Consider the following 15,813-nt stretch of genomic DNA (forward strand, 5'->3'; position numbering starts at 1 on the left):
ATTTGATTTTAGTTGATTTTAATATTTTTATAAGCACCAAAGAAAAACTGAAGTGGACATTTAAAAAAACATATAATCCTTCCAGTATAATGAACCTTGGCCTAGGCGAGCTACATGGTGTGCAGTCAGTGCCCATAGACATAGAATTAACTCATTGTAATTCTATGGCTGTGCAGCCATTTGTTCGAGTCCAGCACCAACACACCCTGATTTAATCATCAAAATTCGAGACCTTGATTATTTAGGTCTGCAGTAGTACAAAAGCACACTATGTACAGTAGCTTTCCAAGAACAGAACAAAGAGACAGCCATCCTGTGTACAACAACCACGTGACTTGACCAACATAGACGTTGTTGCTGACCTGCTCTCCTCTAGAGGGCAGCAGACTGCATGTATTCCTTGTCAGGTTTGTCTCATAATCATGGGGAACCAGCCTCCAACCTTACACTATTTATCCCATACAGCTACCAGGCAGGAATTTGCTCCTCCATGCATGACAGTTAGTTACCCCAGTGTACGGCAAATGAAACATAAATGCATATGAATTTTGTTGAGGCAATTACCAATTTGACAGATTAAAGGTCCTATCAGTGTGCCGCTGTTATTGAAACTTCTGTCTCTAGGCTAGTTTAAATGAACTATTGTAGTGTTTTTGTGATACAGAACAGCATTCATGCACTGCAGGTCTATTTTCCGCCATAATGTCTGCTCTTGGACATGACTCTGTTTGTACGTCAATGAATGTGCTTTGGTGCGTGCTTGTATGTTATTTTCACGGTTGGCAGTTGCAGTTAGGAGTGTGCATGTGTGTGCACATACGCTTAAATGTGTGTGTGTATGCTCATATGTGTGTCAGAGAGGCATTTCAAAAAGAGCTGGTGTTGTCACTTTTTACTGTTTTTTTAAATAAAGTCTGTTTAGGGAAAAGTGAGTTTTGTCATAATTGTTGTTAAGCAATCTAGTTGTTTGTAGTCCATGACTCACTAAGTCATGCTAGGTGCATAGCTGAAAAGGGGCGATCGGTTTTAATGTAGCCCTCACACATCTTCTAAATGTGGATATACCATTCTCGCTTGAAGCACCAGAAAACATTAAATGGGGCCAATAGTGTTTTTCCCATAGAGATCCTATTAAATTTACTATTATTAGTAGTCTTAATTCCAATTCTATGGTTTTTCCTGACCAGGACAGATGATGAACTTGTGTATCCAGACAGCAACAACAGGACTTAGATACTCACTTGTCATCATGAAGTGCTTTGAGAGGCTAAGGATCATATCACCTCCACCTTACCCAAAACCCTAGACCCACCTAATTTGCATACCGCCCCAACAGATCCACAGATGACGCAATTGCCATCGCACTGCACACTGCCTTATCCTATCTGGACAAGAGGAATACCTACAGTACCAGTCAAAAGTTTGGACACACTTACTCATTCAAGGTTTTTTTTTTTTTTTACTATTTTCTACATTGTAGAATAATAGTGAAGACATCAACACTATGAAATAACACATGGAATCATGTAGTAACCAAAAAAGTGTTAAACAAATCAAAATATATTTTATATTTGAGATTCTTCAAAGTAGCCACCCTTTACCTTTATGACAGCTTTGCAGACTCTTGGCATTCTCTCAACCAGGTTCATGAGGAATACTTTTCCAACAGTTTTGAAGGAGTTCCCACATATGCTGAGCACTTGTTGGCTGCTTTTTCTTCACTCTGCTGTCCAACTCATCCCAAACCATCTCAATTGGGTTGAGGTCAGGTGATTATGGAGGCCAGGTCATCTGATGCAGCACTCCATCACTATCCTTGGTCAAATAGCCCTTACACAGCCTGGAGGTGTGTTTTGGGTTATTGTCCTGTTAAAAAACAAATGATAGTCCCACTAAGCGCAAACCAGATGGGATGGCGTATCGCTGCAGAATGCTGTGGTAGCCATGCTGGTTAAGTGTGCCTTGAATTCTAAATAAATCACTGACAGTGTCACCCGCAAAGCTACCCCACACCATCACACCTCCTCCATGCTTCATGGTGTGAACCACACAGGCGGAAATCATCCGTTCACCTACTCTGCGTCTCACAAGACACTGCGGTTGGAACCAAAAATCTCAAATTTGGACTCAGACCAAAGGACAGATTTCCACCAGTCTAATGTCCATTGCTCGTGTTTCTTGGTCCAAGCTAGTCTCTTCTTCTTATTGGTGTCCTTTAGTAGTGGTTTCTTTGCAGCAATTCGACCATGAAGGCCTGATTTCAAGCAGTCTCCTCTGAACAGTTGATGTTGAGATGTGTCTGTTATTTGAACTCTGTGAAGGATTTATTTGGGCTGCAATCTAATGAACTTATCCTCTGCAGCAGAGGTAACTCTGGGTCTTCCTTTCCTGTGGTGACTGCACTTGAAGAAACTGTAAAAGTTCTTGAAATTTTCCGGATTGACTGACCTTCATGTCTTAAAGTAATGATGGACTGTCGTTTCTCTTTGCTTATTTGAGCTGTTCTTGCCATAATATGGACTTGGTCTTTTACCAAATAGGGCTATCTTCTGTATACCACCCCTACCTTGTCACAACTGATTGGCTCAAACGCATTAAGAAGGAAAGAAATTCCACAAATTAACTTTTAACAACGCACACCTGTTAATTGAAATGTATTCCAGGTGACTACCTCATGAAGCTGGTTGAGAGAATGCCAAGAGTGTGCAAAGCAGTCATCAAGGCAAAGGGTGGCTACTTTTGAAGAATCTAAAATATAAAATAAGTGTTAATTTTTTTGAACACTTTTTTGCACTTTTTTACATGATTCCATATGTGTTATTTCATGGTTTTGATGTCTTCACTATTATTCTACAATTTAGAAAATAGTAAAAAATAAAGAAAAACCCTGAGTGAGTAGGTGTGTCCAAACATTTGACTGGTACTGAATATATATTTATATTCCATACTCTGACATTGCTCGTTCTGATATTTCTTATTTCCTTATTCTTTTTTGGATTTGTGTGCATTGTTAGGTATTACTGCACTGTTGGAGCTAGGAACACAAGCATTTCTCTACACCCGCGATGACATCTGCAAAATATGTGTACACGACCAATAACATTTTATTTGGGTAGTGCCCAGATTTCGTTTGGCCAGGCAGCAAGCAACAACAGGAACTTGGGTAGAGCCTAGATGCATTTGATTAGAAGACCATCAGCTGCTGTGTTCAGGAAGCTTCTCCTCTGAGTCAGACCCATCCGATCCCAGATCCATCCCCAGTGGGCCATCTCTATCTAACCACCACACGCCTGATGGGCTGCTGCGAAACACTGTTTTAATTGCATGTTTTAAAAAGGATCAGGGATGAATAAGAGATAAGCTCGACATTTTTTAAAGGCATTGATTCATGTTTTGTATAAACCTTCCCATATCGTAATGCTAACATTCTTATCAAGGCTGGAGCCTGTTAATCCCTTTTGGAAACAGGAGAAAATTAATCTGCATTAATGATTAATGAATAAATCAGCGAATGCAAATATGGATTAGCGTCTGTTTTCCACCCTATAATTACATTCTATCAGATTTATGGATATTTAAATTAACTTTGTTCCAATTGACCCCCCATAAATAATGCGAATAATGTACCTATATTTACTTTAACGAAGACTAAAAAAAAAACTTTCCTCATTAGTTTCTCAAATAGGCAGTTAGCAATTAAATTAATTATTAAACAACAGATTTCAATACAGTTACCCAGAGAGAGAAGGTGCATGGCAAAGTGCTACAGTACTGTTAGTTCAGCTGTGGAAAACAGGAGGAAGATTAAATGCCTTGTAACATGATTGGAAGGAATCGACAGCTTGTAAAATTGGTCAAGTCATTTTTTGGACTGTGCAATGGAGGACATCCCATGCCGATGACTTCCATGCATATTTTAAACACAGTTTTCACACACAACACGGTTCACAATGTGTCAATACCACACATCTGTTTTCTCTTGTTTTTTTCTAACCCATTCCTCTCTCTCACTCTCTGAATTTGACTATCTACAGTTGCTCAATTTGTACTTGGTTAATTGCCTTGCTCGCCCTTTCTCCTCTCCCTGTTGCGCTTATATACACAGTATGCTGTAGTGCTTATTGTTGAGTGAATATCAGTATCTTCAGCTGTTTGATTATGACTTTGGTTGATTCTATCTCTCTGTCTCTCTCATCGATATCCTTTATACATGTTGAGTTAAGCCATGCTGTACTGAACCAACATAAAAAATCCAGCACCTACTGTATATGTACCTGTATTAGACAAATGTAAACGCTGGTTAGAAATGGGATTATAGAGGAAGTGGAACTGATGTCAAAGTGGGTTTCGCTTTCCATCGTCATGTGTCAAACCGTTTATTGCCGCACACAGGAAACAGTATTGTACCTTGGTTTCTGTCCCGATCCTTCTGAGGATGATGGGGTTCCCTTTTGTTTCACTGTGTTCTCCTCCAGCCACATTAATCCCTGAGGGACAACCCAGGATTTTACTTAGTACATTTCAACAAAGTCACTGTCTATTTTGACAGAAAAAAAAAAAAAAAAAAGATAAATAAAAAAAAAAGATAAATAAATAAAGATATATAAACATATTTAAATGAATTCCATAATTTAAAATACCAACTGCAAAATATATACTACTGGTCAAAAGTTTTAGAACACCTACTCATTCAAGGGTTTTTCTTAATTTTTTACTACTACATTGTAGAATAATAGTGAAGACATCAAAACTATGAAATAACACATATGGAATCATGTAGTAACCAAAAAAGTGTTAAACAAATCTAAATATATTTTATATTTAAGATTCTTCAAATAACCACCCTTTGCCTTGATGACAGCTTTGCGCACTCTTGGCATTCTCTCAACCAGCTTCATGAGGTAATCACCTGGAATGCAATTCAATTAACAGGTGTGCCTTCTTAAAAGTTAATTTGTGGAATTTCTTTCCTTCTTAATGCGTTTGAGCCAATCAGTTGTGACAAGGTAGGGGTGGTATACAGAAGATAGCCCTATTTGGTAAAAGAACAAGTCCATATTATAGCAAGAACAGCTCAAATAAGCAAAGAGAAATGACAGTCCATCATTACTTTAAGACATGAAAGTCAGTCAATACAGAACATTTCAAGAACTTTGAAAGTGTCTTCAAGTGCAGTCACAAAAACCATCAAGCGCTATGATGAAACTGACTCTCATGAGGACCGCCACAGGAAAGGAGGACCCAGAGTTACCTCTGCTGCAGAGGATAAGTTCATTAGAGTTACCAGCCTCAGAATTTGCAGCCCAAATAAATGCTTCACAGAGTTCAAGTAACAGACACATCTCAACATCAGCTGTTCAGAGGAGACTGCGTGAATCAGGCCTTCATGGTCAAATTGCTGCAAAGCAACCACTGCTAAAGGACACCAATAATAAGAAGAGACTTGCTCGGGCCAAGAAACACGAGCAATGGACAATAGACCGGTGGAAATGTGTCCTTTGGTCTGGAGTCCAAATTGGAGATTGATGGTTCCAACCGGCGTGTTTTTGTGAGACGCGGTGTGGGTGAACGGATGATCTCCGAATGTGTAGGTCCCACCGTAAAGCATGGAGGAGGTGTTATGGTGTGGGGGTGCTTTGCTGGTGACACTGTCTGTGATTTATTTTGAATTCAAGGCACACTTAACCAGCATGGCTACCACAGCACTCTGCAGCGATACGCCATCCCATCTGGTTTGGGCTTAGTGGGACTGTCATATGTTTTTCAACAGGACAATGACCCAACACACCTCCAGGCTGTGTAAGGGCTATTTTACCAAGAAGGAGAGTGGTGGAGTGCTGCATCAGATGACCTGGCCTCCACAATCCCCCGACCTCAGCCAAATTGAGATGGTTTGGGATGAGTCGGACCGCAGAGTGAAGGAAAAGCAGCCAACAAGAGCTCAGCATATGTGGGAACTCCTTCAAGACTGTTGGAAAAGCATTCCAGGTGAAGCAGGTTGAGAGAATGCCAAGAGTGTGCAAAGCTATCATCAAGGCAAAGGGTGGCTATTTGAAGAATCTCAAACATAAAATATATTTTGATCTGTTTAACATTTTTTTGGTTACTACATGATTCCATGTGTTATTTCATAGTTTTGATGTTTTCACTATTATTCTACAATGTAGAAAATAGCAAAAATAAATGAGTAGGTGTTCTAAAATGTTTGACCGGTAGTGTATATCAGAGATGGAAAAAATATAAAACCAGAGAATGCATATAAAACATTCTAGGGCCAGGCAACTTTAGCGTGTCCCGGCACCATCTCCAAGTTCATCTGAAGGTTGACGATCTCCGAGGTCCTTTTGCCGCGCATGGTGGCTCGCAGGGACTTCTTGTGACAGGCCTCCGGTTTTTTATGCTTCTGCCTCTGCTTCCGTGTCGGTTTCTGCGTCACTGGCTGCAGCTGGGGATCTGTTGAGAGCTGATTCTGAGGTGCATTAGTGTTGACTGAGGAGCTGGGGGGGTTGGTGCCACCATGGCAATCTCTGGGGCAGTGTCTGAAGCACTCGAAGGCGTTGCTGCACTTCTCGCAGGCGCTGCTGCAACCTCTGTTCCCGGCGAGGGCTTGGTTGGCGGATGAGGTGGTGGAACAGGACTGGTCGTGTCCTGGTGGTCTGCGGAGTGACCGGAGGCTGACCTGGACCACAGAGCCGGAGCGGCACTTCCCCACAGCGCCTTGGGAGCAGGAGCACAGGCAGCCCTTCAGACAGGCCCTGCGAAAGCTCACCAGATCCCGGTACATCACCCTGCGGAAGTTGGGCCTGAGCAGCAGGTAGATGATGGGGTTGTAGATGGTGGAGGACTTGGCAAACATTGCTGGTATGGCGAATGCCAACGGTGGGATGTTCTCCATGTGTCCAAATGCTGCCCACATCGACACCACGGCATAAGGGCTCCACGCTGTGAAGAAACCGACACAGACAGCAACACTCAGCTGGAGGAGAAAAAGAAACAATAGGACAGAAAAAGGGGGAAGGACAGAGAGAGAGCGAGAGAGCAAATGTTATACAGTGGGGGAAAAAAGTATTTAGTCAGCCACCAATTGTGCAAGTTCTCCCACTTAAAAAGATGAGAGAGGCCTGTAATTTTCATCATAGGTACACGTCAACTATGACAGACAAATTGAGAAAAAAAAATCCAGAAAATCACATTGTAGGATTTTTAATGAATTTATTTGCAAATTATGGTGGAAAATAAGTATTTGGTCACCTACAAACAAGCAAGATTTCTGGCTCTCACAGACCTGTAACTTCTTCTTTAAGAGGCTCCTCTGTCCTCCACTCGTTACCTGTATTAATGGCACCTGTTTGAACTTGTTATCAGTATAAAAGACACCTGTCTACAACCTCAAACAGTCACACTCCAAACTCCACTATGGCCAAGACCAAAGAGCTGTCAAAGGACACCAGAAACAAAATTGTAGACCTGCACCAGGCTGGGAAGACTGAATTTGCAATAGGTAAGCAGCTTGGTTTGAAGAAATCAACTGTGGGAGCAATTATTAGGAAATGGAAGACATACAAGACCACTGATAATCTCCCTCGATCTGGGGCTCCACGCAAGATCTCACCCCGTGGGGTCAAAATGATCACAAGAACGGTGAGCAAAAATCCCAGAACCACACGGTGGGACCTAGTGAATGACCTGCAGAGAGCTGGGACCAAAGTAACAAAGCCTACCATCAGTAACACACTACGCCGCCAGTGACTCAAATCCTGCAGTGCCAGACGTGTCCCCCTGCTTAAGCCAGTACATGTCCAGGCCCGTCTGAAGTTTGCTAGAGTGCATTTGGATGATCCAGAAGAGCATTGGGAGAATGTCATATGGTCAGATGAAACCAAAATATAACTTTTTGGTAAAAACTCAACTCGTCGTGTTTGGAGGACAAAGAATGCTGAGTTGCATCCAAAGAACACCATACCTACTGTGAAGCATGGGGGTGGAAACATCATGCTTTGGGGCTGTTTTTCTGCAAAGGGACCAGGACGACTGATCCGTGTAAAGGAAAGAATGTATGGGGCCATGTATCGTGAGATTTTGAGTGAAAACCTCCTTCCATCAGCAAGGGCATTGAAGATGAAACGTGGCTGGGTCTTTCAGCATGACAATGATCCCAAACACACCGCCCGGGCAACGAAGGAGTGGCTTCGTAAGAAGCATTTCAAGGTCCTGGAGTGGCCTAGCCAGTCTCCAGTTCTCAACCCCATAGAAAATCTTTGGAGGGAGTTGAAAGTCTGTGTTGCCCAGCGACAGCCCCAAAACATCACTGCTCTAGAGGAGATCTGCATGGAGGAATGGGCCAAAATACCAGCAACAGTGTATGAAAACCTTGTGAAGACTTACAGAAAACGTTTGACCTGTGTCATTGCCAACAAAGGGTATATAACAAAGTATTGAGAAACTTTTGTTATTGACCAAATACTTATTTTCCACCATAATTTGCAAATAAATTCATTAAAAATCCTACAATGTGAATTTCTGGGTTTTTTTTCCTCATTTTGTCTGTCATAGTTGACGTGTACCTATGATGAAAAATACAGGCCTCTCTCATCTTTTTAAGTGGGAGAACTTGCACAATTGGTGGCTGACTAAATACTTTTTTCCCCCACTGTATAACAGTTTAAGAAGATCTATTGGCAGATGGCTTTTTAGTGCACTCGGTACTCCATACACAACTGACTGACTCCTGAGGATTGAACGATTTAAACAGGCCATTGAGATTCTTTTAACATCAAGGTTAGAGCGAGGGACATCACACCCTATCTGACTGCCATTGATTGGATGAAGAGAGTAAAAAGGTATAGGTGAAGCGTTCTCATATGGATCACGGGCCAAATTTATAGCAAGGAAGACTGTGGCTGATGATGACCACTAAGCTGCACCCGACTCCACATCCATCATAATGTATTCCTGTATAACTGTAGCCAAATCCCTCTAATGAAAAGCTCCCATCACTAGGGGATTTATTGAGGTCACTTCCAACCTCAGGGAGAGAGAGAGCGAGAGAAATGGAGAGAGAGATGGAGCTGAGCTTTACAGAGAGTCATCTGTCTCTGAGGCGAAGCTTTTGATATAAAAAAATATTTCACCCGTCGCTTCGCTCCTCTAAATTTGTTTAATTCTGACCCCTTGACCCTCTTTTTTTAATATGGCGGATGGCGTTGGAATCACGCCTCAGAGAAGAGTCCCCAACCAGAGTGGGTTTCCTGATAATAAGATTTGCATCAATCCCAGGTGTGAGTGGGGAGGGGAGCCATCCCCCCTGGAGCTGGGCTGGTAGCAGGAAGAGGTGTGTGTGTGTTACATTCACGGCACATACTGTACTGTACAGGACTGGGAGAGGATGAGTGCTTTAATAAAGCTCCTATGGGAGTGATTATACAGGGACACAGCAATAAAGGAGAGAGCGTGAAAGAGAGAGGGAATGAGAAAGGGGGAAAGAGAGAGACAGGAAAAGAGAGCAAAAGGGGAGGACTACATAGTATTTAATAATCCTAAACCATTTCCTGCACTGAGCTTGCCTGACGACTCAAACTGAATTTTTCCGCTGCTCTATGTTCGCTGTATACTTCAGTCTGAGACTGCCATCGTTGAAGTCGTTTGTCGTGTTGTACAAAACAAAGTCATCAGCGATTGGATCATCTCTAACCAATCAGTATCAAAGCCAATGACGACTTCTCAAAATTCTGCTTTACCTATGTGTGTTCTGGCTCTGGCCCAACCCATCGGTTTCTGGGACCAATCAGAACGGTTATAATGTGGTTGCATTCTAGAACTCGTCGGGGAAGTACTCAAATCCAGAGAAGAAACCAATGTCCGTGGGCGTGGCGTAGCGTTTGGCCGGAGCAAGGAGTTTGGGTAGCCAGGCAAGCTCTGAGCATCCTGTTCATGACATTAACCTATACAAACCTCCTATTATGTGAAGTGGCCTTAGTAGTGACTACAATACGCAATTGAATTTTTCTTCCGAAATTCAATAATCAACCAATGAAATATATTTATCCCTTTTTAAAATCAACAGTCGTCACAACATGCTTTACAGTACCCCTGTGAGACTCAGTGCTCACCTTCACAATAACAGCCTGGATGTTGCTCATCTTGGCCGGCCGGGCCTCGTGATGTTCCATGGCCTTACGGGAGGCTCGAACCGTCATCAGGATGCCCGCGTAGGACACCACGATGATGCACAAAGGCACGATGTAACACAAGATAAAGAGCGCCATCGTGTAGGAGCGGGCCACGTGCTGCAGGTTGGACAGGCGCCAGTTGATGCAGCAGGCTGTGCCATATGGCTCTGGACCGTACTCACCCCAGTGGGCCAGAGGGGAGAAGGCGAACACAAGGGCCCAGACCCACGCACAGGCTATCAGAAGACGGCCATGCCCCGGGTTGAACTGGTTACCTGAATGGATGGATGGATGGATTGATTGATGGATGGATAGATAGAGAGATGGGGGGGTGGAAGGGGGATGGATGGGGAGATGGATAGGAAGGATGGATGGGGGAGATGGATGGATGAATGGATGGATGGATGGATGGATGGATGGATGGATGGATGGAAGGAAGGAAGGAAGGATGGAAGGAAGGATGGATGGATGGATGGATGAGAGAAAGATGGGGAGATGGATGGATGGGGAGAAGGATGATGGAGATACATGGTTGGATGTGGAGAAGGAAGGATGGAGATGGATGGATGGAGAGATGGATGGATGGGGACAAGGATGGGTGGGGAGAAGGATGGATGGATGGGGAGATGGATGGATGGAGAGATGTATGGGGAGACGGACAGTCCGTTTAATAGGATAGCATGGTCATCATTAGAGATTCTGATAAGTACAGGGAGGGATTTCTCAAAGTGAAAATGTCATAGGGGAATATTTTGACAGGTACACATTTTTCAGAACTGTTTTGAATGCTCCCAGAGTGATTTTCTCAATTTCCAGCCCTGGGTATGTTATGGTGCACATACTAAATACATGGATAACTGGCCCATTATGTACTAGGCCACATTTTAAAAGAACAGCAATGAGAGAATAAATGAATAACTAATTTGTTTAAGTTGGTTGAGCGTGCCTCCGGCTAAAATATCCAAGTATCGTATGCAGATTCCATTTTTCAGTACCATTTCCCAAAAAATTAATTCTCAGAGGACAACGCTGAATCTAAAGCTGGATGGCACAATTTTTACCAACATCACAAGCCATACTAATTGAATGTTGGCTAGTCAGTCGCAAGTGGACTTGTCAGCCATCAAAGCAGTGGCTGATGTTTGTTCGGTCGCTGAGGAATTATCTAGTTCTTTTGATTATCTAGTTCCTTTGAACTTTCGATTTCGCCCCATCAATAAATCAACAGTCAACCACTTAGTGTCGACTTTCACTAATCCTCTGTCAATTCCATGGGCAAGACTAGGGCCAGGCTCTTTGATGACTTACCATAGAGAGGATAACATACTTTCACAAAACACACCATGCTCAACATGGTGAGAGTGGTCAGACTGCAGATCCCAAACAACACGCCGCAGAACGCGTAGATCAAACACACCGGTTTCCCAAACAGCCACCTGAGAGGGGGTAGGGGGGTCAGATAGGGAGAGAGAGAGAGGGAGGGGTCAGATAGGGTGTAGAAGGAGAGTGAGAAAAAGAGAGCAAGAAAGAGAGTGAGAGAACACACTGACCATTCAATGTACAGTATAAAGCAGGACCTGTCACCACACGACCAAACCAGAAAGCTAATTGAACCATGACAATTGGAGAGGATCGTTTTTAATCCAAACCCAACACCTTTACTAATCTGCCTTTACACAGTGTGGTGGCATACGGCCAGTGTTAGACATCAAAACCTTCAGTCAAAACACTACCGTTTCCTCCTTCTCTGCACTGTAAAAAATACAAAATCTTGTTGTTTTTACGTTAACTTACTGTACCTTTATTTACAGTCATTTATAGGCAACTGGCTGCCAGTAAGTTACCCTAAAAAACAGGATTTTTTAATAGTGTGTCTGTGAAGTACAGGAGCCAATCACATGTGATGTGAAGCATTTCCTTTCCTCTCCAATGGGCTGTTACTGTGGCTTGGCAAGTCTGTATGGGGTCTTTCATACTATTCTGCTGAACCGAACTGCACTGTGCTGGCCTGAAAATGTCATTTTCACATTATCCTTTCCAGGAGCATCCAGTGGATGAGTAACCAGGTCAGACTCAGCACAGTGCAGCTTGGCTTGGCACTGTAAATAGGAAACAGTGCCAGACCTGGGTACTCCCTTATTTCACTATTATTTGAAGGTTTGTACAGTTCCTGTGGTAGATATTTGCTAGGCTTGGCTCTGTGGTGTAAACATGGGTGTACAGTACTTGTGGTAGATGCTGGAGGTGATGGCCATGGGGTAGAGGGACAGGGTCAGACCCATGTCGCTGATGGCCAGGTTGATAATGAAAAACTCAGCTGGTTTGAGCAGGTGCTTCTTCTTGTAGGAGACGTAGAGCAGCGTGCTGTTGCCAAACAGAGAGCACACACCTGCAGACCAGAGACAGAGACAAAGAGACACCACTCAGTACCCTGCTGTGAGAATTACCACAGAGACAGACATACCTCAGGACAACAACTGGAGGGGTATATAAATATGCAGAAATAGAAATACTAGAACGGGCATGGATGTACTGTCAACTGGCGGTGGTCTGGGGGGTATGTCCGTTCTAGTAATTCTATGTCCATGCCTGTAATCAGTACAGTTAAGGAACATGTTCGAAATACATGATGTCCCAATGGGACTGGGTCCAGAAAGACTATTAAGGGCAGTGTTCAGAGACAATGAATATGTTATAGACTTGTCCTATCAATGAAGCGTAATTACACATTGATGTAACAAATGAACAAGGACACTCCATAACTACACTGAACAAAAATATAAACACAACATGCAACAATTTCTAAGATTTTACTGAGTTACTGTTCATATAAGGAAAATCAGTCAATTTAAATAAATTCATTTGGCCCTAATCTATGGATTTCACATGACTGGGAATACAGATATGCATCTGTTGGTCACAGATACCTTTAAAAAAAGGTAGGGGCGTGGATCAGAAAACCAGTCTGTATCTGGTGTGACCACCATTTGCCTCATGCAGCGCGACATCTCCTTTGCATAGAGTTGATCAGGCTGTTGATTGTGGCCTGTGGAATGTTGTCCCACTGCTCTTCAATGGCAGTGCAAAGTTGCTGGATATTGGCGGGAACTGGAACACACTGTCATATACGTTGATCAAGAGCATCCCAAACATGTTCAATGGGTGGCATGTCTGGTGAGTATGCAGGACATGGAAGAACTGGGAGATTTTCAGCTTACAGGAATTGTTTACAGATCCTTGCGACATGGGGCCGTGCATTATCATGCTGAAACATGAGGTGATGGCGGCGGAGGAATGGCACAACAATGGGCCTCAGGATCTCGTCATGAGATCTCTGTGCATTAAAATTGCCCTTGGTAAATTGTAATTGTGTTCATTGTCCATAGCTCATGCATCCCCATACCATAACCCCACCGCCACCATGGGGAACTCTGTTCACAACAGCAAACCGCTCGCCCACACGACGCCATACACGCTGTCTGCCATCTGCCCAGTACAGTTGAAATCGGGATTCATCCATAAAGAGCACACTTCTCCAGCATGCCAGTGAGTGAAGGTGAGCATTTGCCCACTGAAATCGGTTACGACGCTGAACTGCGGTCAGATCAAGACCCTGGTGAGGACGACGAGCACGCAGATGAGCTTCCCTGAGACGGTTTCTGACAGTTTGTGCAGAAATCCTTCAGTTATGCAAACCCACAGCTTCATTAGCTGTCCAGGTGTCTGGTCTCAGACGATCCCGCAGGTGAAGAAACCGGATGTGGAGGTCCTGGGCTGGCGTGGTTTCACGTGATGGCCGGTTGGACGTACTGCCAAATTCTCTAAAACGCTGTTGGAGGTGGCTTATGGTAGAGAAATTCCTGCATTCAGCATGCCAATTGCACGCTCCCTCAAAACTTGAGACATCTGTGGCATTGTGTTGTGTGACAAAACTGCATTTTAGAGTGGCCTTTTATTGTACCCAGCACAAGGTGCACCTGTGTAATGATCATGCTGTTTAATCAGCTTCTTGATATGCCACACCTGTCAGGTGGATGGATTATCTTGGCAAAGGAGAAATGCTCACTAACAGGGATGTAAACAAATTTGTACACAGAATTTGAGAGAAATACGTTTTTTGTGCGTATGGAACATTTCTGGGATCTATTATTTCAGCTCATGAAACAAGGGACCAACACTTTACATATATATTTTTGTTCAGTATAGAAGGACAAAGAAAGAACATCTTTAAAAAAAAATATTACACATATCATTCAATCATTCTATAGAAATTCACTTAATTGATTTTCCCATCTTCTAATCTAAATCAATCGTCAAAAGATGCCCTCATTCTTTTTGTTGTCAATATCGGAGAAGCAACAAAGAGATGAAGACAGGGTTGCAATATCAATAATATTAGTATCACGAACATCCTTTACGACCTTCCAAATTCTCCAAATGAATTTATAATGACACAAAGGAAATATTGTATCATTAAAATATTGGCCAGTAGATACTACAAAAAACTAAAGTAGATAATACAAAAAACATTTCCTTTGAACTGGAAAGTGGTGTAATATCACAGCTGCCACATTATACAGTGGGGAAAAAAAGTATTTAGTCAGCCACCAATTGTGCAAGTTCTCCCACTTAAAAAGATGAGAGAGGCCTGTAATTTTCATCATAGGTACACGTCAACTATGACAGACAAATTGAGAAAAAGAAATCCAGAAAATCACATTGTAGGATTTTTAATGAATTTATTTGCAAATTATGGTGGAAAATAAGTATTTGGTCACCTACAAACAAGCAAGATTTCTGGCTCTCACAGACCTGTAACTTCTTCTTTAAGAGGCCCCTCTGTCCTCCACTCGTTACCTGTATTAATGGCACCTGTTTGAACTTGTTATCAGTATAAAAGACACCTGTCTACAACCTCAAACAGTCACACTCCAAACTCCACTATGGCCAAGACCAAAGAGCTGTCAAAGGACACCAGAAACAAAATTGTAGACCTGCACCAGGCTGGGAAGACTGAATCTGCAATAGGTAAGCAGCTTGGTTTGAAGAAATCAACTGTGGGAGCAATTATTAGGAAATGGAAGACATACAAGACCACTGATAATCTCCCTCGATCTGGGGCTCCACGCAAGATCTCACCCCGTGGGGTCAAAATGATCACAAGAACGGTGAGCAAAAATCCCAGAACCACACGGGGGGACCTAGTGAATGACCTGCAGAGAGCTGGGACCAAAGTAACAAAGCCTACCATCAGTAACACACTACGCCGCCAGGGACTCAAATCCTGCAGTGCCAGACGTGTCCCCCTGCTTAAGCCAGTACATGTTGTGATGTCACGAGAGGCTGTGTCCTGGAGGGACGTTACATCCCCCTGAGGTGGCTGCAAACCCAGACAGCTATGGCTCCATCTGCTGGTATGGTCGGGAACTCCACCCCTCTATGGCCAATCTTCCCACGCAGCTGAAACAAATGAGGAGCTGATGAGCTGAAGGTTTGGGAAGGGAAGAGACACACTGAGGGAGTGTGTGGGGGGTGAAGAGACACAGTCTCCAACCTGGGCTCTCTGGAGGTCAAGAGTGCTGCACGTCCACTTCCATGAGGAATATAAGGATTTGGAGATACTTACCTTTGGGAAATACTCACC

General features: G+C 43.2%; 1 protein-coding gene across 1 annotated transcript in view; it reads right to left on the minus strand.

Annotated features, from left to right (window-relative positions):
- Positions 1 to 6,268: 6,268 nt before the first annotated feature.
- The window catches only part of LOC121581320 (opsin-5-like), a 35,130-nt gene continuing 25,585 nt past the window's right edge, over positions 6,269 to 15,813 (minus strand). The window contains exons 3-6 of the mRNA XM_045224859.1: positions 12,396 to 12,558; positions 11,478 to 11,605; positions 10,110 to 10,444; positions 6,269 to 6,976 (exon numbers count right to left, since the gene is read on the minus strand). Coding sequence (XP_045080794.1) covers positions 6,269 to 6,976; positions 10,110 to 10,444; positions 11,478 to 11,605; positions 12,396 to 12,558 — 1,334 coding nt within the window. The remainder of the gene's footprint in view (positions 6,977 to 10,109; positions 10,445 to 11,477; positions 11,606 to 12,395; positions 12,559 to 15,813) is intronic.

This window comes from Coregonus clupeaformis, chromosome 14, assembly GCF_020615455.1.
Source record: "Coregonus clupeaformis isolate EN_2021a chromosome 14, ASM2061545v1, whole genome shotgun sequence".
NCBI classification, from domain to species: Eukaryota; Metazoa; Chordata; class Actinopteri; order Salmoniformes; family Salmonidae; genus Coregonus; species Coregonus clupeaformis.